General features: G+C 46.7%; 1 protein-coding gene across 14 annotated transcripts in view; it reads right to left on the minus strand.

Annotated features, from left to right (window-relative positions):
• Mknk1 (MAPK interacting serine/threonine kinase 1) overlaps positions 1-25,365 on the minus strand; it is a 42,385-nt gene extending 17,020 nt beyond the window's left edge. For 11 of the 14 annotated variants that reach the window (XR_009590669.1, XR_009590670.1, XM_021659444.2 and 8 more), the window contains exons 1-5: positions 10,805-10,911; positions 8,680-8,781; positions 5,972-6,069; positions 2,999-3,078; positions 1,467-1,540 (exon numbers count right to left, since the gene is read on the minus strand). Coding sequence is in view for 12 of the 14 variants with exons in the window: in XM_021659444.2 (XP_021515119.1) it covers positions 1,467-1,540; positions 2,999-3,078; positions 5,972-6,069; positions 8,680-8,781; positions 10,805-10,820 (370 nt within the window). In the remaining 2 variants the exon portion in view is untranslated. Of the gene's footprint in view, positions 1-1,466; positions 1,541-2,998; positions 3,079-5,971; positions 6,070-8,679; positions 8,782-10,804; positions 10,912-16,801; positions 16,965-17,229; positions 17,368-25,254 lie in introns of those variants that run through there. The other 3 variants (XM_021659439.1, XM_021659438.2, XM_060379806.1) reach the window with 3 other exon arrangements.

Consider the following 25,365-nt stretch of genomic DNA (forward strand, 5'->3'; position numbering starts at 1 on the left):
AAATGCAGGATTGTTTTTCCTCCTAAACATTCTCCTTTACATTATTAATTTTGTTGGCAATGATTAACTTTTATTGCGTATTTACTATGTGACAAGAACTCTATGTTCAATCCTCTACAAATACATTATCTCAACATAAATGCACAAAATGTGTAGAGCAGCCACCCCTACTTTATTAATGGGCAACTTCTGTCAAAAACGGTTAAGCAACTTGCCTGTACTCACACACCAGTGAGTGGCGGAGCCATGACTTTTGCCCAGTAAATCCACCTCAGAGCTTGTGCACATTTCCTTTCCAAAGGACTGTGGTCCAGATGCATAGCCTTGAGCTCACCCACATCCCCTTTATCCTACAGTCTGGGCTCACTAGTGCTACACCGTAAGTGATGGCTTAAGAGGATCCCAGTTGCCCCAGTATTCTAAACACATAACTCAAACACATATGCTCACTACTGGAAACCAGTATTTCTGGGCTGAAGCTGTCATTCCTGGACCCTAAAAATGGCCCATGCTTGTTTATGTTTTTTTTTGTTTGTTTGTTTTGTTTGCCCTACACTATGTCTATTGTTTATAAAGTTATTTAAAAAGCAAGGCAGAGAATAATATGTAATACATTTCTCAGGTATCCCTTAGTGCAGCCAGCATTTACTGAACCTTTGTGCCTATCAGCCTGGTGCTAAGTGCTTCTCAAGAACCACCTCACTGAGTCTTCATAGCAGCCCTATGAAACAGGTGCTACCAAGAGCTCTATTTTACTACCGTGAATAGCATTGGGAAAAGGCTAACCAGTGTTTCCCAGGTCATGGTGGCGGGTAAGTGTGACTTCAGCTTAGCTCTGTTGTTTCTAAAAGCCCCTCTAGATAACCTTCTACCCAGCTCCACACATTCATGTAACCGTCCCCTTGCAGATGTGTCCTAGGGCTGGGTGAGCAAAGGGGATGGAATGTGTCATTTTTGCTTTCTCTATGTCAGACGAGCAACTTAAATGTACATTGCAGTGACAGCGATGTGGTGGCAGATCTTCTTTCTGCCTCACGGGTGGCATGTTCTTGTCCTTCCCTGAATCCTCAGTCTGTGTTCCAAACAATGGGGCCTCCTCTCCCCTGTCCAGCCTTTCTAGACGTCACAATGGAAGCCAAAGCTTCTACTTCATCATTAATTTAGTTAAATAGTGAATGTGTCAAGACATGGGATTGAGAAATTGATCACCCACAGTATCTATATGTGACTCCTATTATAATGAAAAGGCATTTATAGACTACCCACACAGGTGACATTCTAAGCTCTGCAAAATGCTAATTATCATCCTTCCCTCCGGCCTCCCTTCTCCCAAACCAAGGGCAGTTTTTAAGTCCTTCATCCTTTTTATTAGCTTGACTCATTTTAGAAGTCTCTGGGATTCATGATGGATGATCACCACTCTGGGTCTTAATCCAAAGTCCAAACACATACTCAACAAGATATACCTCCTTGCAATTTCTCAAAGACCAAGTAAAAGCGTGTGTCATCTTCAAAGAATTCAATCAGCTCCAAAATGTTCCTTAAATAGAGAAAAGGGGGAGCATTACATGCTGACATCCACTCATAAATATCCAACGGACAAATACACAGTGGCTGGAGTGGGCAGAAATCAACATGAAATCGGAATGCTTATTAAAGACTCATGTTTGAGAAGCAGCCAACGGTGTTAGCGAGATTCAGGTCACCTTATCTTTCCATAATGTTTAGTCTCTGGTGTTTTCACCAAGTCTGGGCTGTCAAACCCCAACCCTAAAACCCACTAGGTAGAGTTATAAAAAGTCCTGGTCACATTAAACTGAATAAAATCTGCAGCCGACTGGAAGCAATTGCGGCTAATAACACTGAATAGTAGGTGTGTGTCCTGGAGGCAAGCAGCAAATAATTACTTGCCCTCCCTCTTGCCCATAAATCACGAGGCAGTATTTACATTGCCTGGAGAAAATGGAAACATCTGTCAAATAGACTTGGGGCCTAACGTGGGCACCGCTAGACCCTAACTGCTAAGCGCTGCTTAATGAAACCGCCGCGTTCCTGGCCGCTGTAGCACTTGTGGCCTTCCCCGGTGAGCACTCTCTGTCTGCCCGAGCATTGCAGTGCTCTGCCAACAAGGTCGTCTTGTAACTCAGTGGGGAAGCCACCAGCTTGGATATTGGAGGTGTTGGGTTTTTTTTTTTTTTTCCTTTGGAAGAACGAAATAAACCTGGTAGAGTCTCTAATGCTGAACTAAGAAGCTGCAGGGCTGAACATAAAAATCTGTCCCTCGTAAAAAAAATGCTGACCACTTGGGGAGATACAGGGCTTTTACTATTGTGAAGGCGTCCAAATAAGATGGCCAAAATGGCCTAATTTGAAAGAAGATTGTAGAGGCAGTGCCTGGAGTTAAATCAACAGCGGGCCCCCATCCTCCAAGCTTAATGACAGAGCCATCAATACCAGGCCACCAGCTCCCTGCTGACCCTGCCAAGGAAAGGGGGACGGACAAATCTTGGAGGTGACCCTGATTTAAAGCCACAGTGGGAGGGCCACTCATTTGGAGCTGTGTAACACAGGGCTAAAGGTTACTGTGGCCCAGTTATCAAGCAAAGAGTGCTGCTGGTCCACCTTCAGCACTGTAATGACATGTTACACTGGGAACGGGAAACAGCAGTAAGCAGCCCACTGAGCTTCAACCTGTGTCTGTAGTAGAGCAGCTCTAAAGACTGCACCAGGCAACACTCTGCTGGTGCATCTTCCATAGGCCGTGGAGGAAAATGAACCCTGTTTCTTCCTCAAACAGACAGGAGCGCTCGTTCTTCTACCACATGGACTGCATTGCAGGAAAAGAGTATTTCAGGGGCACTGCTTTCCCCTCTCCCCCTTGAAAGATGGACGGAGTTCCATGCAATTGTGGAGAAGCACTGACATGCTGGAGTCAGGGGTGGCAAGAGGCAATCCCTTCTATGGCCAAGCCTCTCCAGAGAATACATGACATACTCACTTGTTCCCTTGACACTGATACAGCGTCTCCACCTCACGGAACACCCGGCTCCGACTGTGCCCTGCCTGCTTCTCGATGATCTGTGGGAAGAATGAAAGCTGTCACATACGCCACCTGACCTCAAGACAGATCCCTAGGCAGCGCCCCTGAGAGGAGGCAAGGTCACACGCAGGCCATCTCCTTCCGAGCAGGAGTCTGGCATGGCCTCAGTGACACCAGCTTCCATGTGGTTGTCTCTGCTCTGCACATCATCAGGAAAGCTCATGCTGCTGCTGCTCCTGGCTGCACATGGAAGACTGGAGCACACAGTGAGACAAGGCAATTTCTCCTGGCTCTTTATCCCAAAGAGCAGGTATTTTTTACTTTCTTGAGCTGGAGGAAGGGCAAAGATGAGGGAGGACAGGGTGGAGAGGAAGCAAAGATTCTCCACTCAGCAACTCCCATGGATAGAAAAGAACACCTCCTCTTCTGTTACCCTCACTCTCTGGCAGGCTCTGTGTAAGTAATTAAGGCATTCTGTGTTGGTCAGCCCCAACAGCAATGTCAAAAAGAAAAGGGAAGTGTGTCTCTGTCCATTCCTGTCCTCTCTAGTCCATCCCTGCTCCCAGACTAGACAGCCTCCTTCATCCCTAAGGGGCTTCACTTCTCCCCTACTGTGGGCAGCTCCTGCTACATCGATGCATCTCCATGTGGAGCTGGCAAGCGCTGGCTGCAGGAACACCTGAGCCCACTCAGCAGAGGTTTGTGTGGGGTCTGGCTGATTCTGAAAAGTCCTCTGGAGCCATCCAGAGCCCTGAAGCATTGTAAACAGACCCTGCAGGCAGGCCTTCTTGCAGAGCTAGTAGTACTTTGCAGCTCAGAAGGGAACATTCTGCCCCTTCTAGCTGCTTGCCACAACACTTGAAAAGATTCTAATGCTGTAGCAGAAACATGTGTATCCAACTGTAACTTGGAGGTTAGTCACACCTGCTAGGAAATCACTCAGGACCTATCTTGAACAATCAGCAAGGTACAGTGTGAGGAAACAGGAACTACTTAACTCTGAGTATTCAGATGCATTCATCAAGCAGGGATGGTCAAAGCTAGAGGCAATGTTCCAGGAGGTGGGCTTTCTAACAACAGCTGACTTCTCTCTGAGGAGATAACCAATGGGCTCTGACCACTAGCCAGGATGGATAACTACTTTGTGTCAGAGGCAGTGGGGATCAGATTGCTGGAGCATTCTATCCCAGCTCTGCAGGTCACGAGGTGATGCTTAGAGTGGAGCTTAGTAAACCGTGTCTTAGGGAGCCGTGCTGGGAGAGCTAGCTTGTTTCTAGGTTGTCCAAAGCTTCTAGGACCACAGCACGGATCAGAGGGCCATGCTTTCCTTCTGTGACTCATCCTGTTGTCCATCCATCCATTCATCCATGCATCCATCTATGCACCCAGGCATGCATGCATGTGTCTGTCCATCCGTCTATCCACCCACCCACCATCTATCTATCTATCTATCTATCTATCTATCTATCTATCTATCTATCTATCTATCTATCTATCTGTTTTTTGAGACAGAGTCTTTCTATATAGCTCTGACTGGCCTGGAGTTGACTTTATATAGAGATTTGCCAGTCTTAGCCTCCCAAGTGCTGAGATTAAAGGTGTGTGAAACCACAATAGGCTCCATTCAATTTAACATTATGTGTGTTTAAAATCACTTTTAGGCACATTGGAGCTTCTTTCTAATTTACAGTAATTTGTTTCTCAGAAGGAATGGAAGCAGGTCTTTTGTTATATGTGGAGCAATGCCCCAGCCAGAAGGCTTAGTGGAGAGGTCCTTCACAGTCATAACCTGCAGCTGGGATTGAGCAGAGTTGGTTGGAAGACATGTTTCTCTAGATCCAGTTCAGCAGGGCTGCCCTGAAGGAGGCAGTGCATTGACCTGATGGCTCAGCTGGCTGATCTGAAGTCATCGTAAACCACGTACCTCTGCAGGTTCAGTAAGACTCCCATAGAGTTCAGTGGTCTTCAGATAGTGGGTCTCAGAATCACTGGGGCACTTTGGCAAAGACATAACTTAAGGCTCTCTCCTACACTGAGGAACTTTTTTCTCTGTGCTGTTAGCTCACTGGCTCACCCCGGCCCGCTGCAGTTTAAACCTGCCTCCATCAGGGTTTTCTAACTGTACTGAGGATCACACTCAGGATGGTGGCATGCTCAGTGCTAGGCTGCGCCCACTCATTAATGTAGCAGAACCAGACCATGTGGACTTCTCACACTTTCCGGGGCACACTGGTGCTTCTGGCCCAGGAACCATACTTTGAGAACAACATTTCTCTATGTCTTCAGTTGCCAAAGGACTCAAAAGTGCGGCTCACGAGAGTGAGGCAGCTAATCAAAGGCAACACTTAGGCTAAGTCCCCATCTGCCCTAAAGCCAGGTGCTCAGTCACCTCAGACTCTAGTCCTCACCACCCAGACACTGTCCATTGCTGTACTCTGTGGGTGTAAAGTGTGTCCACCGATTCGCTGTTACTTCCCCCTTCACACTCACTTCACCAGACGTTGAGAGCAGGAACCGTTAGTGTCATTTAAGATACAGGAACTAGGGCTTAAGGAGGTTCAGTGAGTTTCCTGGAGTCGTCTAAGTTTTAAAAAAACAGATTTAGGCAGAGCTTCTACTTCCAAGCTGATGTTGCTTACTAGAGTAATCAGAAACAGCCTACTATGTGCTGATGTAAGTGCACTACACATATCAACTTACTTAATCTTCATAATCCTATGCAAGGTCTATTACATTCATTTTACACATGGGGAAACTGAAGGCCAGAGGGTGAGTAGCCTGTTTAAGATTACAAAGCAATTAAGTAGAAAAGCCCAGATTTGAGTTCAGTGAATGCAGGTAGGTTCCTCCTCCAACCTTTCTTTCTGAGCTACCATGTTACACTAGAAATGACAGTTTGAAGGTAGAGATGGGACCCAGCGGGACACTCACTTTGACAGCATACTCTTTGCCAGTCTGCAGGCTCACAGCACCCTGGACTTTGGCATAGGCTCCCTCTCCCAGCAATTCGGAGGTCAGCTTGTACACATCTGGAGGGAAACAGGTGAGGAGAGAAAGCAGGTAAGTCATCCCACTGAAAGCCGGGATGGGAAAACTATTGCCGCTTGACTTCTCTGGTCTGCTCATCCACACAGACGAGACCATGGTGACTGCAGCCTCAGTGACAAGGACGCAGACAGCACCCCACTCTCAACAAGACTCAGCAGAGATGAGGTGAGAGGAGGGGCTTCACATATTCACTTCTGTCCTTCAGCTCCTACTTTCTGGGCATCTGCTTTGTCAGGTAACACAATAGGGACACAGAGAGGAACAAAATTCCGTCCCTCCACTCTAAGAGTTGAGTCCAGAAGGGAGGATAAAACACAGAGCGGCCCTGAGCAACCCAGGCCCTGGTGAGTACCACAGAGAGCAAAGAGTAGGGGAAGGAGCAACCAGGGGAACGGAATGGGAAAACCACTGGGCAATCCAGGGATCCTCAGAGAAAAGTCTTATTTGAATGAACAGCATTCATTCATTTACTCATTTGCTGAACACTTATTTGTGCCAGGCATGGGAGATATGAAGGGAATAATATACAACTGTTTTATACACATAAAAGTGGAGGCCACTGGAGGAGTCTCAGAAGTTTCTGAGTGTCACCCACAGGAAACTGACACAGAGCACGATGCAAAGAATGCCTTGCAGTTCCAGGTTAGAATGGTCACAGCAGAGTGGTAATAGACCCAGGTTGGAGGAGCACTCAGAATACCTGCCCATGCTCACAATCAACAAAGTTCTCTGAGCCTTTCCAAAGGAAGCCGTGGCTCTACCACAACCCTTGCTTAACTGGCCTTGTTCTCCCTTACTCCCTTCCTCAGTCTTTCTCTTGAGGCAACCTAGTCTTTAAACTCACTATCTGAGCAGAAGACTTAATCAGCATCAGGAGATTTTATCACTCTTAGTCATGAGATGTCTGGTGCTTTCATCAACAATCCCTGGGTAACAGGAAACTCTTGTGTGTTCAACAAACAAAACACTTGCTGATTTGTGAACTCTTCTAAAACCCCAGGGATTTTTGTTTCTTCCATTGCCCATCACACACACACACACACACACTCAAATGTATGTATGCACGATATGTGCGCGTATCGTGAGTTATGAGTTAAGAGCAAACCATCAATGGCTGGAAAGATGGCTCAGCAGTTAAGAGTACTTGCTGCTCTTCCAGAGGAGCTGAGTTCAGCTTCCAGTCCCCAAGTCAGATGGATCACAATCACCTGTGGCTCCAGCTTGAGGAGAATCTGATGGCTTCTGCAAGCACGCACATGGCATATACTCACACAAACCAAATGCATGCACACACACACATAAGTGAAAAAATTTAAAAATCTTATAAAAAGAGCAAACAAGCCAGATATGGTGGTGCATGGCTTTAATCCCAGGACTCGGGAGGCAAAGGCAGGTGGATATCCGTGAATTCGAGGCCAGCCTGGTCTATATAGTGAGTTCCAGTACAGTCAAGGCCATATAGGGAGATCCTGTCTCAGAAGAAGAAGAAGAAGAAGAAGAGGAGGAGGAGGAGAAGGAGGAGGATAATGATGACAAGAAGGAGGAAGAAAAGAAGAAAGAGGAGGAGAAGGAGGAAGAGGGGGAGTAGAAAGAGGAGAAGGAGGAGGAAGAGAAGAAGGAGGAGAAGAAACCATAAGCCTCTATACTAAGTCCTTTCTTGGTTCCATTACAATCTGGGCTTGCAGCTGTCTAAATGAATGGATGACACACTGCTGACTACTACTTGTGGTTGATCAAAATGGCATGCTTCTCTCCCAGCTCACCCTTCAGTACTGGGCCTTAAACACACACCAGTATGTTAGGTGGCTGGAGTAAAGTATTCCTGACTCATACAGTGCTTGTTATCAAAACGTTCTACAAAATTATCAACTTGCTGGTATGTGAGCAAGGTTAGGAAGAGGGCCCATGAAGGGAAGCTACTTCAAGTCTCACAGTGAAAAACCACACAAAGGGGATATGTTATTCCCAAAAGTGGCTGCTGATCCTTTGACCTGTTAGTAGAAACACAGAAACACTCTGTGGTGTATATCTTCTCATCAAATGCCCAGAGATAACTCTGGCAGCCCCCAGCCTAGCATCTTGCACCTGGTCATCCAACATGTCTGATGATGCAACATCATGTCCCCTGGATGCAGAGCATTCTCACGGAGTGTGTGTGGGGTGCTAAGCACATACAACACACGCAGCTGCAGCCTCTGGGAGACTAGTTCCTCTTGTAGAGACTGCAGTGTCACTGCAGCTGTGGTCTTGGTGTTTTTGCTTCCTCTTTTCTGGTTCTTCTGCCTTCCAGCCTTCCAGGAACCACATGAAGAAGGCTCACATCTACAGAGGAGCTGGCACAAGTGAGGCTTCAGCTCTCACAGACTGGGGTTCCTGCTACTGAGGTAATGCTCAGACCACTCAGAGGAGGCCAGTGCCCATCCTTCCTCCCTCTTGATTGCTTTTCACTCACCCCTGTCTTTTTAATCACACGGATGACCTGGTTCTAAGGTGATGTGTCCTGGAATCTGGTCCTGTGGATATCAGAAATGTCTCTCCCCTCCTGCAGCACTCAGGCCCAGACCTACAAAAAAAAATACTATGGGACCAACCTTCAAACTTTCCTGGCAGAGAGTCGGTGGCCCGGGTCTTGCGCTTCTTCTTCCTCCTCTTGTCACTATCCACGATGGGAAGGGGCTCGCTGCTGCCCATCTCTGGGAGACAAGAGGGAACATAAAGAAAATTGCACTGTACCGATCAAGCAGTAAGTTTACCCAGAAGGAGAAAAGAGAGAGACCCAGGAGCTTTATACTGATGGTTTTTAAATATCTGTGAGGGATATTGATTTGTTTTGACCCAGGAGGCAAAACTAAAGGCAAAGCCATTATAGGAGATCATTAACTGTGGGAAGGGACTCAGACAGGCAGCTAGATTAGGAGAGGCGACCAGAAGCCTGCATTTGCCAAGCTTATTAGCACATGGATTTAGGTCTGCCACCAGCCAAACCAGAGTCCCCAAACAGAACAAGCAATCTACAAGCAGGACCCACCTGTGACCATAAGAAAGTCAGGGTCCGTGGGGCCAGGAGCTGGGCAAAGAAGGGAGCAGGAATAGAACCTGATGGCAATGTCAGAAGCTGGGCAATATTTCCATGGATCTGCACTTGGGGCCATGAAAGGCCTTCTATAGAGCTTGCCTTATCCTCAAAGATAACACAAGGGGGTAGGGGGGGCTGAGAATAGCCCCCAATTTCTTTACTCCAGGAGCATAGACCAAATGCCTCATTATTCTCTTCTTCTCTGGTCCTTCCCTGAAAGAGTGCAGGAAGGCCAGCAGTTGACAAGTCTAAGACAAGCTGCTGGATGAGGTCACTTACTGTAAAAACATCATTATCTCCCCCTGGCAGGCACTTGGCTGCCAGGCTGGCACACACAGACACAGGGCATAGGCAGGAAGGGTCGGGACAGAAGGAAGCAGCAGAAGACCAAGATGGGGAAGAGAAGAGGAGGAACAATGAGAGCCAATCGCAGTTTTGTTTCTAGGCCACTCTAGTAGGGGCCTTCCTTGCTAAAGAAAAATTACTTATAGAACATGTCATGCCCCTGATCTGTAGTTGAGCCTTAATACTCTTTGCCTGCAGTTAGAAATAATAAGATTTCTCTGAAGTCTCTGGGTCTAAATCCCCACCAGGGTGATTAAACCTCTACATCCTTCTAAAATAGAGGCAACCGGGAGCTGACAGTGGAGGAAGTGAGAGACTTCTACACCAAACTTCAATAAACAGAGGCTCTGAGGGCTGGTTTTTCCTGAGAAATTTTTAAATGGAATCAGGCTCTTTGCTCACTGAGGGAAAGGCCCACACCCTTCTGCAAGGATTCAATAGAAGACTGCTTAGTGCCTTCATACATGCTGCTGACAGGGAAGCACTTGGCAGCTGTTAGCAGGACACCTCAATCCAGAAAGCATGGCTAAGCAGCCGAGCACCTGACAGCTCCGCTGAGGGGCTTCCCTCCTTCCATTTCAGGGATCTGACAGCAGCAGGTTTCCATACACTCCAGATAGAGAAGAAAAAATACTGACATGACTAAAAAGAATCCACAGAGTATCTGAAAATGTTATTCCTGCCACCAGCTTCAAGCACAAATTCTACCTAGGGACAACAACTCCCCACAGCTCTCAAAGAATTAAATGCTGCTACTGAAGCACCCATACCTATAAGGTAAACTACAAGGGAACATGCCATCCAGACACATTTACAGGACATCGCGAGCAGTTCTTCAGAAATAAAGCATAAGGTCATTTATCTTTGAAGGTTTAGGGGAGGGGAACAGAAAGGGTTGGGTCATGACTGGACTGCTGTCCCTCTGGCGTGCAGTCTAGTGTCAGCCCTTGTCCCAGCTTTTTTTTCACCAGTGCTGCAAACCCAGAATGGAGCGAACAGATCTGGTTTCTGCTCCTCCCCCTCCCCTGGCCACACTCTGATGAGGGGCCTGTGGACAAACCAAACAGCCAACAGGCAGGCAGTGTGGAGAACAGCGGGAGAGCTGGCAGCATTGTGACTCACAGGGGACTCTCAGACATACTTACAGCTCTAGATAGAAAACCCTGTTAGTGGCAATTTATACGTGCTCTTTACCACAGCAGGACTGTGGAGCCTCCCGTGGAAGCGACATACCTCTGGGCAGAGCCACACACTCAATATTAGATTTTATGGCTTCACACACAAAGACAGAGTACCTGGTCTATTCTGCATGGATCTCAATGGAAGAAGGCACGGCAGAAGGGACAAATGGGTAAGGTTTTCCTTGCAAACAGGACTTGTTGAGGGAGAGTTGTTTTTGAAACTAGGAAGGAAAAATGTAGGAAAACATGAAATGAAAGAAGTATGCTCAACTTACCCTGTTTTCACAGTAAGAGGGGTGGGGTGAGAGAGGTTGCTGGGATGAGGTGGATCACATTCTAGTTTTATCACAGAGACCTTAATTCAGTATGTCCCAGCCACTGGACAAATGCGTCCTCAGGGAAGGCCCATAATCATGCTTCTCCTTGACCTGCCAGATTCCCCGGGTGTAGGAATTCTTCCTGGCCTTCAAAGCCAGCTCAAAAGTCCTTATCCTATGCGGCTCCCCAATAACTCCAGATGAGCTACGGTGAGTGTAGTCAGTCACTCTGGGAGTCAGTTAGGCATGAGGCAAGTGGGGTGTCACTGTGCACAACTAGTGGCCGGTATTCCCACCTCTGCCCCCGAGGCTACAAGAGAAGCTCCGGTAGGATGCTGGTTTTCTCTGGCTTTGATTCCCTGTGTTCCTACACTGTCCTCTCTGCACCCGTCTCCTCTGTAAGTCACACTACAGCATCAGGTGAGCAGCATCCATCATGTGCTGAAAAATATGTGGGTGCGCATGCGCCTTGAAGATGGTGTGGGGAAAGGTTGCTCTAGGCTACGAACCCCATCGAATCGACTCTATCACACTCTCTCTCCGAGAAGGTCTCAGACACACATTGCCCATAACTTGTTTTCTAGAAACCTGGCCCTCTTTTGGGTAACATGAAAAGGAAGGGAGCACTTCTCTTCAGTTTCCAGACTGCAGTGGTCAGCAGGATTTAGGGGCCACATCTGTGTATTCTGGTGGAGGCAGACACAGAATAAGGGAGGCACACTTCAGACAGGGGACGCACATGGCCAAAAGAACAAAGGTGCTGCTATCACCAGACAGCCTCACGTTTGAGCAACTCTGCCTCTTAAGATCCTTAGTTTCTTCATCTTCAGAATAAGTTTAAAAGCACACTACCTTGTCTACTTGCAAGACTGTAATAAGATCCCAATGACACAGTTAACACAAATGTGCTTCAAAAACTGTATTATGGGCGTATAGGTATGTATGCATACACACGAACATACAGTAGAATGGGGAGTCCAGGCAGAAATACATGAACCAGCTAATATTATTACTTAAAGTATGCCAATGAACCAGATAAGTGCCATGCTGGGTAGTTTACATGCTCTTGAAAGTCTGTACCATTTTTAATTTATAGTCATGCTCTATGTGATGGGGTGGTTTTTATTTTCTTCTTCATTCTTTTCAAGATTTTCCAAATTATATGTGACTGAAATTTATCATTTTATCCCATTATTGTCTCAATCAAATTTTACTTTAAACAAAATAAATGGGCTGGAGTGGTACACGGAGCTCAGGGTTAGGGGCGGTGCAAAGCGCCCAGAGGCAACGCTCTTAGCATGCTCAAGGCCTGGTTTTGATCTTCCACACTTTGTAATTCAGAGGTTGAACAAATTGTGTCTAGATTTTTATGTATAAAAATTCAATATTTATCTGGATGTGGAGGCAAAGGCCTTTAATCCCAGCATTCATGAGGCACTCAGTTCAAGGTTAGTCTGGTCTACAAACCAAGAGTCAAGGCAGGGCTACACAATTGAGATCCAGTCTAAACAATGCTGGAGAGCAATTGAAGAAGATATTCAGTGTCAACCTCCTGCCTCCCCACCTCTGTGCACAAATGTATATCTGCACTTATATGTACATACCACACACACGTATACACCCACATGAACAGATTGCACCAGGAGTACAGCAGATGGTAAGGATAGAGATCTAAGATTCAGCCTGGCACCTTCACTCACAAAGCAATTGGGAGAGGCCAAGGAGTCCTGGGGGTGGGCACAACCCATTATAATAACAGGTACCAGCCACTACTCCCCCGGCAGATGACCTCAAGTCTGCTTTCCAAGATAACTGCCATTTCTTGATAGAGCCTGATGAGTCAGCCCCACTTTCCCTCCAATACCAGACTTGGGTGCACTCTATTCCTTGATAGCATCTGTGTGTAGATCACCATCGTACATCTCATGAGGGCCATCTGGTAAACTCAACTTTGCAAATAGTCTTACTCTTCCCCGAGCCAACTCTGCAGCTCTTTGAATATCCCAAGATGTCTGAGTACTTCCTTCATCCTCAAGGGCTTTCTAGAAAGGGAAGAATGGTGGGGAGCAGGTTGAAGGGCATAATCACAGACAAATTCAGCTGTGTCCTCAGGGTCAGCTGAGGAGAATCGACAATGGGAGAAAACTGAGGGGCTAGGTGTAGCTTAGTAAGAATGACTGTCTACCACACTGAGTCCCATCCATGTCACCAACCATAACAAAACCATAAACAGAAAAGGAAATGGAGGAACTGAAGGAAGTCTGACACATCCTTAAGGAAGGGGTTGAGTAACCCATGTGAGACAAGGGAAGAGGGAACATGAGGGGTGGGGGTCATCTATGCCTCTGTAGCAACAGAAGGTATGGTGCCCACTGTAACACTTAGAGAGCACACTCTCGTGTGGCCCTCATGTGCCAGGCAATGTCTGAAGGTACTTTACGGGTCTATGAATGTCTTTATAAATACTATACTCCACAGACTCACTGATGCGGCTTCTCAGCTATGAGGTAATCATTATTACTGCCCACATTTTACAAATGAAGAAATTGCTACAAATGGGCAAAAGTGATCTCCCTGTAATCATCTAGTGAGTAAGAGGCAGTGCTGGAACTGAAGCCTAGAGTCTGGCTCAAGAATCTAAGCTTCTAACCTGTCATGACACTGTTCTCAAACACTAATGATGGAGGGCAAAGGTGGTAGCTGGTGATAACCAGGCACCAGTGCTATTGCTTATAAATCTTGGTACAGGGCTTCTTTACTGATGCATTGTGCTGGCTAGTTTTCTGTTAACTTACTACAAACTAGAGTTATCTGAAAGGGGGTAACTTCAATTGAGGAAATGCCTCCATAAGATCTAGCTGTAGGGCATTTTCTAATTAGTGTTTAATGCTGGAAGGGCCCAGCCCATTGTGGGTGGGGCCACCCCGGGGCTGGTGGTCCTGGGTTTTATAAAAAGCAGGTTGAGCAAGCTATGGGGAGCAAGCCAGTAAGCAACACCTCTCCATGGCCTCTGCATCTGCTCCTGCCTCCAGGTTCCTGCCCTGTGTGAGTTCCAGCCCTGACTCCCCTTAGTGATGGACTGTAACCTGGAAGTATACTCTGAAATAACAGCCCCCCTCCCAAACTTGATTTTGATCATGGTGAATCATCCCTGCAATAGAAATTCTTAACTAAGACACATGCTATGAGACGCTGGTCTCTTGGCAGGCCTCCAGCCCCTTAACTCACTGTTTACACAAGTGTTCCTTGCATGTGCTCTAGTGTCCAAAAGGCCAGGCAGCTTGCATCAAGCTTACATAACCACAGGCCTAAGAGGCAGACCCTCACTTCCACATTCATTAACTTTAACCTTCCACAAGTGTCTTCTTGCTCTGAGATACCTCAGTATTTTGTGTTTGGTCATTTTATAGAAGATGAACTACAAACCAACATCTAAGCACATCAGTCATGGGAGTCCAGAATGAAGTATAAGGTGAGAATCTTCTCCCATCTGACCTGGGAGTTGGTGGATGTGGTTTCTGATGATATCACTAAGTGTAAGGGAAAAGGAAAGTATATTTGAGCAGAATATTTGGTCAAATTTAACAGACAATAAATGTCAGGGGCCATGTATTCAATTAGCTCCTTCAGAGGACAGTCTGTGAGAGTCCACAGAACTGGAGGTTTTTTCCTCCTCTGGACTTCCATGTGTAGAAAGGCTTGGGCCATGTGGTTCAAATCAGCAGCAGTGAAACTGGCATCAGGGTGATACTCTGAAGGCAGTGATACTCGGATGCCCAGAGGCAAACTCAGCCCCATCTTCTCCCAGTGCTCTGATCCTGGGATCACAAGAGCCTTCACAGCCACTGCAATTCCTGGTGGAAGGAACCACAGCAGAAGGCTATGGAAGCAGAAACAGGAAGTGTGTGTTTATAGAAGATGAAATGAAGCAGTAGTAAAGGGCAGGGCTTGGGTAGGGAGCACAGTATTAAGGCTGAGAAAATCAGGCTATGCAAGCCATCCAAGCTCATTAACGCAGTTCACAAGGCCCTCCAACACTGGCCCCTGTCTTCTTTCCACCCTGAATAACCAGCAATCATTCTTCTGTGGAAGGACAACAACAGCTTCTTCTCGCTAGGCTTACGATTCAAACAGTGTTACAAGCGCCATCCCTTGGTACATCATCGCTGTGCTTTAGCTACACAAAAGAAGTGCCCAGTAGGTGCGTCTTCTGTATGCCACGCAGAATATGAGGAGATGGCCCTCAGGTGAGAGTCAGTAAAAGGAACACCTGCTTCTTCATCAAGGACATTCTTAGGTGAAAGTGGCTGCTAAGTAGGTAGCAGTGAAGAACAGCATGGCTGCGAGCACTGCTCCGCACCATTGCCCTGACTTGTGCTAAAGCATCGGCAGCTAAAACATCTCTCACAGTCACTGCACAGTGACAAACACTATGCAATCACTGCTTTGCAAACTTTTGTTTGATCCCCTGGAAGGGTTTCCGTGTGGCACACTCGTAAATCTCTGTTCTAGGCAATGAGGAGGGAATCAGGAGCACTGTGGTCTTCAAACTGGCTGGGGTATGTGGCACAAACCGCACAGAGCTAGGGTAGACGGAGGCTGCTGCAACAGGCCAGAGAGAAGCAAGGAAGGCCTACTCCAGAGGCAAGGGTGGCAGGGATAGGAAGAAAAGGCATGTTACAGAGTGAGGGAGGAAGCCACAGAGGCAGAAATGGTTCTGCCAAACAAGCAGAGACAGTTGAGGAGTCACAGTTTATGACCATCCTCAAAAGAGGGGACACCATTTGATCCTTCTCTAACAACACGAAGCCAGCCATAGAGTGGGGCCTCAATGTAGGTATATGAATATATGCTTTTTAGCCAAAGGCAACTGTAAGAACAGTAGTGCCATCAGAGAAGGGGAGAACTTGGTGGAGGGGGATGGCAGCTCAGGAGGTGGGGAGCAGGGGAAGATAGCAGTGCCACCAGGAAGCTTTAGGTGACACACAGGTGACAGGTGACACACAGCAGCTGGGTATTTTAAAAAATCACAGGCCAGGCTAAAACAACCTTACTCAAACCTGATGTGTCCCAAATAAATCACCGAGGCTTGACTGATAACCTGCTAGGCATGATGAGGCCTCCAGCTAGAGGAAAACACAGAACATGCCACAACCCAGCATCCAAGCCATGTCTAAGATATAAGTAAACAAACCAAATTTTCAACATTTCCTTGGGAAGAACAAGATTCAACAGGCACCAGAATTTCACTTTTCCTACTTCTGTTGTACTTGGTTTCATCTTGTTATGATGTGGTGGTTTTACTTTTATAGTTAAAAGCAAATAAATATATTTTACTTACTGTTCAGTTTTTCCTTCTGTCCCTCTGCCATTTTGTTCCAGAAGAAATGTGGTCCTGTTTACTAAGCAGCTGTCACCAGAAGTTACTGGGACCCAAGATGGCTAAGCCAACGTGCCCAAGCAAATATTGAAAACCATCAACTGCTTAGATGACCTTGAACTCACCCCTTTCTCTGGAAATATGGGAGACATTCAACTCCAAATAATGTAGAATAGGTAAGTGGGGGCTGGCATAATGGCTTAGCAGAGAAAGAAACCTGTCTCCAAGGCGGATTACTTGAGTCTGATCCCTAGGACCCACATGGCAGATGAAGAGAACTGACACTTGAAAGTTGTCCTGTGACCTCCACACACAAAATGGCAATCACATCCCCAACAAACACAAAATAAAATTAAGATGTGGCTGAAAAAAAAAGGGGGGGGGGTGGGGGGTAAACTGTACACCCAATCTTACCCACAAGACTCTTCAACTCAGCAGTGAAGCTTGTGAACTGGAGTCTCAGAGGAATCCCAAGGTTGCTGTTTTCCAGCCACAGGGAGTTATCCACTGGCCTCTGCCCTGCCAAAGTCCTTCAGTTTGCCACCTGCCTCTCCTTCATCTCACCCACCATGGAAATCTTCAAGAAGCAGAAGGAAAGAGGGTGTGAAACTACTGGCTTCTCTAAGAGAACCAGAGGAGGCCCTGATCAATCTCAGCTCTGTAAGTTCCATTCGGAAGCAGATGTCCACACAGGAGTCACAGATGGCCCTGGACTTTAAAGGCTGACCGACAGGTACCTGGAAATACTGATGCTAAGCACTAGATTTATCAAGGGTCTGAATAAATAAGTATTTCAGATATGCTTCCATTGTGGATTCCAGAAACTAAAAGACGTAACTTACCACGATGAAGGAGATGAACCCTTTTCCTGGCTCCGAGAGTCTTACATAAAGGGCTCAACCTGACACTTCCTGGTTGCTTGCTTGTGAGAAATGCTTAACTGCTTGGTGGCTTCTGGGGGCCAGGCCCAAGTCTGATAGGCAAGAGGCAATGACTCCAGCCAAGATAAACTGACCCTGAGAGCAGCAGGTGGTAAGAATGGAGAGTTTTCTGGCCAAAACCAATCATTGCTGATTTCCAATGTGATGACTTCATTTTCTGTAGGCTCAGAGCTATTTTTAACAGCTCACCCCCCCCCACTTTAGTTATCATGTGTCAAAGTTGCTCAACTTTTGCTCTGTGAAACACACTTGCACTTCCCCTTTTCTCTGAGGAAAAGCACTGAAAATGTGCTTAAGTCTGAATTCTAGGCTTCTGTGCCAAAATTTCTAAGGTTTCTAACTGGAAACTGGATGCATTTCAACGTTACCTCAAATCACATTTCCCAAGTTGGACTTGTCCCCAGCCCTACCATGGATTCCTTCCTCCTGATTTCTCTTCTTCTCTAGGATTACATCACCCTGCCAGTCATCTGGCATAGAACCATTAAGTCATTTCTCCCCCATCTACATAAGTTCCAAATGCTCATGTTGCCAGGCCTTTCCCTCGGCCTTGTCTATAGCGCCTTGCAAAGGAATGCCTATTTATCTTTCAAGGCCCACAGCAAATGACTGAGAGGATCTTACTCTAGAGCAGTGTAGACGTCCTTTTTACTCTCTTCAGCATCTCACCTAGCTCACAGCATTCTGTCACAACACAAAATACACACCATGATTCTCCCATCAGCCTGTAAGCTCCTTAAAGGCAGGATGCAGATATTTTCATTTAGATATTTTAGCATTTAATACAGCATCTGGCACAAAAGGGCTCCAGTGAATCTGAATGAATTGCTTCATTCACAGTGTCCTGTTCATTGCTCACTACAGACTTCAGCACATTGGACAGCCCTATCTATTGTGCTTTTTTTTATTCCCAAGGGAATCTCCCAGGCTATTTCTATAGGCCAAGGAAGCTTGGCTGATATGATTTCCTGTTCTCACTACTGCCTTTCCAGGGTCAGCCTTGAACATCTACGAACTTTAGTCTGCTGCTTTCAGTGTTACTAGAGGTTAGCAATTATTTTTCTGTGAAGAGCCAGGCAGCCAATATTTCACACTGTGTGTGCCACATGGTTGCTGCTTCAGCTGCCTTTCTAGGGAGAAGTGCAGCACAGACTGTATGCAAATGGATGATTATGACACATGTCAACTAAACTTTAATTATGGACACCACAGATTGAATTTCACATACTTTTCATGCCTCACAAAATGTTCATCTCCTCTTGATTCTCCCATCTCCAAACACTTAAAACTGCAAGAAAACACTCTTAGCTTGCAATCTCTACAAAAACAGGTGGCAAACCACAGTTAGCCAACAAGTAGTCTACTGAAGAAAAAAAAAAAAAAAGAGCAAGATTCAGAATTCCACTACAGACCTTGTATTTTCCAGCCATTTGGAGCCACTCTAGGGCTGAGGAAGTAGAAAGCTTTCAAACATTAGGTTCTAGATTCAGCTTCTGGCCCTGGCATCCATTAGCAAGGCAGCACTGGAGGTACTCCTTAATCCGTTTTCACTGTCATCATCTACAAACCAGGGACAGTAAGATGTGCTGTGAGAACTAGAGTGTATCTATCAAACTGTGACACCAATGCCTGGCATTTAAGAGGCACCCCATAACTTCCACTATCATACCTTGTGAGACAGACTCCCCATATCAACTGTAGTTCTGGAAACCAACCTACGCACTCTGGAAACTACAGCAGGGGAGAACATGGTGTCAGCAAAGGCCACAAGCAGAGAGCAGTTTGGCTGTTTTAGTTGTACACACAGGAATCTAAGAGCCCAGTTAGCCTGAATGTCCTGTCACCATTCCTAATTCCTTTGGGCCACATTCCCTCTTCACCAAGGACTTGAGACTCACAGAATGCAAGGGATCTGTCACTTGACTCTCAAGACAGAGAACATCTGGGGGACACAGAAAGGCTAAGGTTTACAGCATTTCCACCCTTGATTTCAAAAGCCAGACCTGAGCTAGATGCCTGTGCTGGGGTGACTCGGGCCTCTCTTCACTGCCCAGATCTGCCTTCCTATGATGCTTACCCTCTCTTCCAGAATTCTTTACCTGCAGTCCAGCCAGAGGGGCACAAGCGCTGCTTCTACCTAAATCATTTCCCACAAGTGTGCACCACTCTCTCAGAGTACCTGTGATGCTTCACCACTCGTCTCCCCTTTGGCTGAGCCAGGGGTAGAGTGGGCTAACCTGAGTCAGCTCTGGGTCCCTCCAGCTAGCACAGAGCTGCCACTTAATGAGTCAACGAGACTTCTGAAGCATTCTCCCCTTAAACTGTTTTAGCTGGACTCTTATTAGCAGACTGAGCACAGTCTGGGCCACTGCCAGGAAGAGGGAAAACCTTAGAGAGAGAAAAGAAGCATAACCAATGTGATCCAAGCGATGGAAAATAGGATGAGGTGAAAGCAGCCAGGCAGTGTAGCCTGGAGAACTGAAGATGAGGCCTAACTGGATTCCGGCTTTAAGTACAGAAAAGGTTCTCATGAGAAAAATCTTGATCTCATCCTCGCTTTATAATCAGAAGGAACTTTTCTATATTCATGGGAAACAGAACAATAAGAACTCACTCAAGTTAAGGCTGGGGGGGGTGTTTAAGCTGGGAGCAGCTAAATTAGACAGCACTTTCTAGAGATACCAAACTGTTGTTCTTTTTGGCAAGGGAACTGGAGGGGCCTTGCTGCCTTTGCTGAAGGCGGTGGAAAAGGAAATGAACACCTGCTCTGGTCCTGTTTACTGTGGAGAGAGGTGTGGAAAACATGAGTCAGGTAAGATTTTCTATCAAGCCACTGGCTTTCTGATTGACTCTTTCCCACCAAGTACTCTTTGTGGTATCATGCTTTGGAATCCTGTGATGGAATCACCTAGCATTTCTAAGTTTCTTGATGGGGAAATGAAAAGAGAAAATACCAATGTCAGAGTAAGACAGTGGAGAGAATGGCTCTACTATATACACTCCCTATGAAATCAGTACCAAAGTTGGTACTAATATTGTTAGGGAATATCTGTATCCCATTGCCCAGAAAAAGAAATCTGGAACTAGGTAAAGCTAAATAACTTGTTCAAGCCATACAGCTAGCCAGTGAGAGAGGCAGAACTCAAGTTTAGACAGTCCAATTTAAAGTTTGCGCCCTACCTATTTCTTCCCCACATGGAGAAAGGGTCTGGAATTTAAACCTTCTTTCTGAATCCAGGTTTATTCTCTTTGCTTTATCTTTAGACAGGCAAGGCAAGGAGGGCAAAGCAACACATGGCATTAGGAAAAGAGAAGATCTCTCAAGTGAGCCCAAACCCTCTACGCTGGGGAAGGAGACTGAGACACACAGTGGGGGATGAGTAACACCTGGACTGGAGGCCAGGCTCCTGGCTCCAGCTCTGTCCATTTCAGATTCTTGTTGAATATGGAAAAACAAATGAAGCACTACGATACTGTCAATTGTATCTCAGGATCTGTACCTGAAATCCAAGGGTACCCACAGCCTCTGTAAGCTCTTTCTAAGACCATAGGAGCTAAGGACAGAGATGCACTGATTGACAGTATTGTGACAGGAACCATGTACAAGCCACATAACCTACACAAGCAGACTTAGCCCGGCCATCTCCGGGGCTTCACAGTTGAAGCCTCCTCATTCATGTCCCTCTTCTGGAAGCTTCTTTGTTCCAGTCAGCCTCAGTCCCACAGCCACAGTCAACAGAGGCCTTATCATGACATCCAGAGCCCTGCAGCGTCATGGAAAGAATATGAGCCTTTGAACTCAACTTTCCTAGGTCGGCATGAAGCATGCCGTCACTTACTAGCTACCTGACCCTAGCAAAGCTACTTTAATCTTTCTGAGGTTTGGCTTCCTAGTCTTTAAACTGGGGATAAATATCCCTCTATTTCAGAGGTTGTGAGGATTAAGTAAATTATAGTGTGCACACTATGTGGCTCATTGCAGGCCACAAAGCAGACACTCGATGAGGGTTAGCATTCTCCTCTCCCCACGATCCACAGCAGCAGAGCCCCTGCTCTCCCCCAGCATGCCTGTGCCTACATGTATTTCTGCCCCCAGACATGGCTCCAACTGCCCTTTCTCCCAGGAATGAGCTCCCTCCACGTTCCAGTCTAACTTCTCCACCTTCAGGGATCTGGTCACACAGGATTGATGTCTCCTCCCTCCAAGCCCCCACTTGGTTTACATTCCTTACTTCATTTACCCAAGTCAGTCTGATTTCAATTATTTGTGTATTGGCCCATCTTCCTAAAAGAAGGCTTTGAGAAGGCAATTACTTTTTTGTTTTGTTTTGTTTTTTGAGACTGGGTTTCTGTGTGTAGCCTTGGCTGTCCTGGACTTTGTAGACCAGGCCGTACTTGAACTCACAGAGATCCACCTGCCTCTGCCTCTTCTGGGATTACAGGCATGAGCCACTGTGCCTGGCTGAAAATTATGGAAGAGCAACTAACACGTTGTCACCCTTGGTGCATTTTTCTCAATACTAGAGGCTCTCACAGCAAGATTGTATATGTTGCTGAATAGAATCTTTCTATCTTATACTGGGAATCTTTATTGAAAGGCTGAGTTTCCCCTAAAATTATGCATTTTAGCCAGGTGTGATAGTGCATGCCTTTAATACCAGCATTCAGAGAGGCAGAGGCAGGCAGATCTCTGTGAGTTCGAGGCTGGCCAGATCTAACAAAGCGAGTTCAGGATAGCCAAAGCTACAGAGAAAAACCCCATCTTGAACCTCCCCCCAACAAAAACAATAAACAAACCATTTTTGTGTTCCTGGGGAACATAGTCAGAGCCTTGTGAACACTAGGCCAGGGGTCTACCACTGGGCTACAGTACCAGCACAACAATTTTGTAAGTATATTGATATTCCCAAGCCAAGATCTGCTAGTACGCATGCAGGCTTGTTTCATTCCTTTGTCCATCCTTCCGGGACATCTTGGACTCTTGGGACAGCTCTTCAGCTTTCGTGAAAACACTGCTGGCAGGATGGCTTCCACTCACCGAGGATGAGGGCTCCTAGAGCAAGCTTCCAGAGAACTGTTCCACTCCATTAGGTAGGTGACATTAAAACCATACTAAAAATCCAGAACTATGGAAATTATTCCTATGTGCTTTGGTTTCTGAGTCTATAAACTAGTTTAAGGTACTTAAAACTATAGTCCAGTCCATACTAAGTCCTTGATAAGTGTTAGCTTCATTAACCATGTAGAGAGACTTAGGAGGCATCACAGGAAGGTTAGTCACTTGAGCTTAGTAACTAGAGACCAGCCTGGGCATCATAGAGATAATTTAAGGTTTTTTTGTTTTGTTTTTTTTGTAGAGAGCCAGAAAGATGGTTCAGTAGTTAAGGGCATGTGCTGCTCTTGCAAAGGACCTGAGTTCAGTTCCCTACATTCATGTTGAGTGGCTCAAAATAATGTGTAATACCAGCTCTAGAGAATCCAATACCGTCTTCTGGTCTCTCTGGGCACCTGCACTCATGTGCACACCCACCACTAAAAAAATACAAATAAGGTTAGATGTGGTAGTGTTTCAAATCTTTAATCCCAGCATGTGGGAGGGAGAGGTAGATGGAGCTCTCTGAGTATAAGGCCAGCTTATATACTTACTGAGTTCCAGGCCAGTCAGAGACACATGGTGAGATGCTGTCTCAAATTAATTAATTGCTTAGAGTAGAGTTGGGAAAAATAATGTCTGGACATGTCACTTCCAGAACTCTCCATCCTTGACTGAGTCCTTGTGTAATCTTGGTCCAGTCTTTCCCCATCCATAAGATGAAAGTAATAGAACCAGCTGTTTCCTGCGCTCTTTCTGCCTTCAAGAATACACACATACACACACACACACACACACACACTATGATCAACAAAGAACTTTCTGTTCCATATGTTGGACCTGTTGGCAAAGAAAAATGTGAATTTGTAGCTATTGGTCCCACATGGAAGGGACTACTGTTTACCAAGGCCAAGGGCAGAACAATTGATTAGCCAGGCACCTGCGAGCTTTCCCCTACATGAACTATATTACATACTATACAGGTCCCTGAACACAGCACAAGTTCTCTCATAACTAAATTCAACAACAAAAAGACCAGGCCCTGAAATCAATGACAGCAATGAAGAATCTCGGCTCATGAAGAATTCCTGCACCTTTGTGCCTCTGATGCCAGTAAGTAGGGCATCATTCGTCTAAACCAGGGCCCTTCTCAGCCATGAAGGAAAACGCAAGGTCTCCTTCTAATCCTGTCAGCTTGTAAAACAAGGACCAAAGCCAGCAAATAGAAATAAAAATCACTGACCCATTTAACCACAGCGTTACAGAGACCTACTATGTGCCAGACATGTGCCTTGAAGAGGAAGTATGACAAAGATCTGGCTCCTTGCCACCAACTGTAGTCAGGGTACAGATGAGTAATGTACCACAAAACAGACCTTGCTAAGGACTTACTGGAAGTTCAGTCTCTGCTACAAAAGACTAGAACAGGAGCGTCTACTTCAGCAGGAGGGTGAGAAGCTTCACCAAGGAGGTCATAAGATGTGCTGCGAGGACCCAATGAAGAGGCTGCGAAAGGTGCCATATTGTTGAGTTACTCTAGACCACACAACAGGAGACCATGCTCTTCCTAGCTAAGCACGTGCTACAGTTTGCCAGCTTGTTCTCAGAACCTCTCTCCCCATGGTTTGGCTGGCTGTTGCCAGGCCCTGCCTCTCTGACAGCCAAATATGCTAAAAAGCTCTAGAGCAACGACACTCCTACACAAGCCAAAGAACCCTGAGGAACACTGTGGTGGGAGCAGATTCGAGGAAGAGGCTCCAAAGTTCCCAGCTAGCTCACTTTTATACACAATCCTGACCCTGTGTCTATCTTTCACGTCACCGTCAGGCCAGGCCCCTTTAGAAAGCTTGAAGCTAAGGACGGCGGGCTGAAGCTCTTTGGCTTGGTGGTTGGGGATCCAGGAGACAGTATATGTCAACTACTCAGCTTGTGCTTGGCACACGGCCTGTGGTCAACAAGTTTTAGCTCCCTCCTCATACTGCAAGGTCAGTTCCACGAGTAAATCCCACAGAGGCTCCAAGGCTCGGGTTACATCAGCTTTCCCCCTGGGGCCTCCCTGAAATATGCCAGACGAAAATAATCTTCCCTAGAAATCACAACAGTTATGTGTCAGTACCCACTGCATGGAGGCAATTTACACGTAATCATACTTAACCTTCACAGTGACATTACTATACCCATGTTAACGGAGAAAAAGCTCTGAGAGAGAAAAAGAGTTGTCCTCACGTATGTCCTAGGAGATGGGAAAGCATGGCTGACCCCAAAGTCAAGCACACCCGCGCTCGTTTCTAGCCTCTTGGCGTCCACAGTCCTAAAGCTGGGAGAGAGGCTACATCCTACCCAACCTCCTACTTGTCTCTGCTGAAAAAAAAAAAAAAAAGTGGCAGGAGCTTTTAAACACTGTACCGCAAAATAAGTGGAAACAGTTAATTTAACCCAACGTACTCATAACGTACTCATGCCGGTGGACTCTCTGAGCCTTGAGCCCTGCCACAGCCTTGAACGAACCCTTGTTCGGTCTAAGGCTCAAAACCCCCAGAAAGGCTGAGCTCCGACCGCCGGTACCCACCGGGTCCCGACCTGTCACAATCCCAGCCCGCCCCTAGGCGCAGGCTGAGAGCCTGGAGTGGGATTTTGCTCGCTGCAGTCTGGGCAGTGAAGCAGCTCAGAGGACAGCCCTAAAAGGATGTCCCCTTCGGCTGCCCCAAGCCCAAGGATCGGGTCGTGACCTCGAGCTGCCCAGAAGGCCCTGACTGCCCCTCCCGGGCGCACCGCCGCACTGCAGACCCCGGCCCCGCTCCCCGCCGAGGGACTCCTCGCTCTCTCGCTTTTACCTTAGCTGACCACCGCGGCCGCGCGCACCCCCACCTGCAGGTCTCTGTCGAGAACGCGGAAGAGGCGGGGCTAGGATCAGGGGGCGGGCCCAGGCAGAAAGGGGCGTGAGG

Source organism: Meriones unguiculatus, chromosome 3, assembly GCF_030254825.1.
Source record: "Meriones unguiculatus strain TT.TT164.6M chromosome 3, Bangor_MerUng_6.1, whole genome shotgun sequence".
Classification (NCBI taxonomy): Eukaryota; Metazoa; Chordata; class Mammalia; order Rodentia; family Muridae; genus Meriones; species Meriones unguiculatus.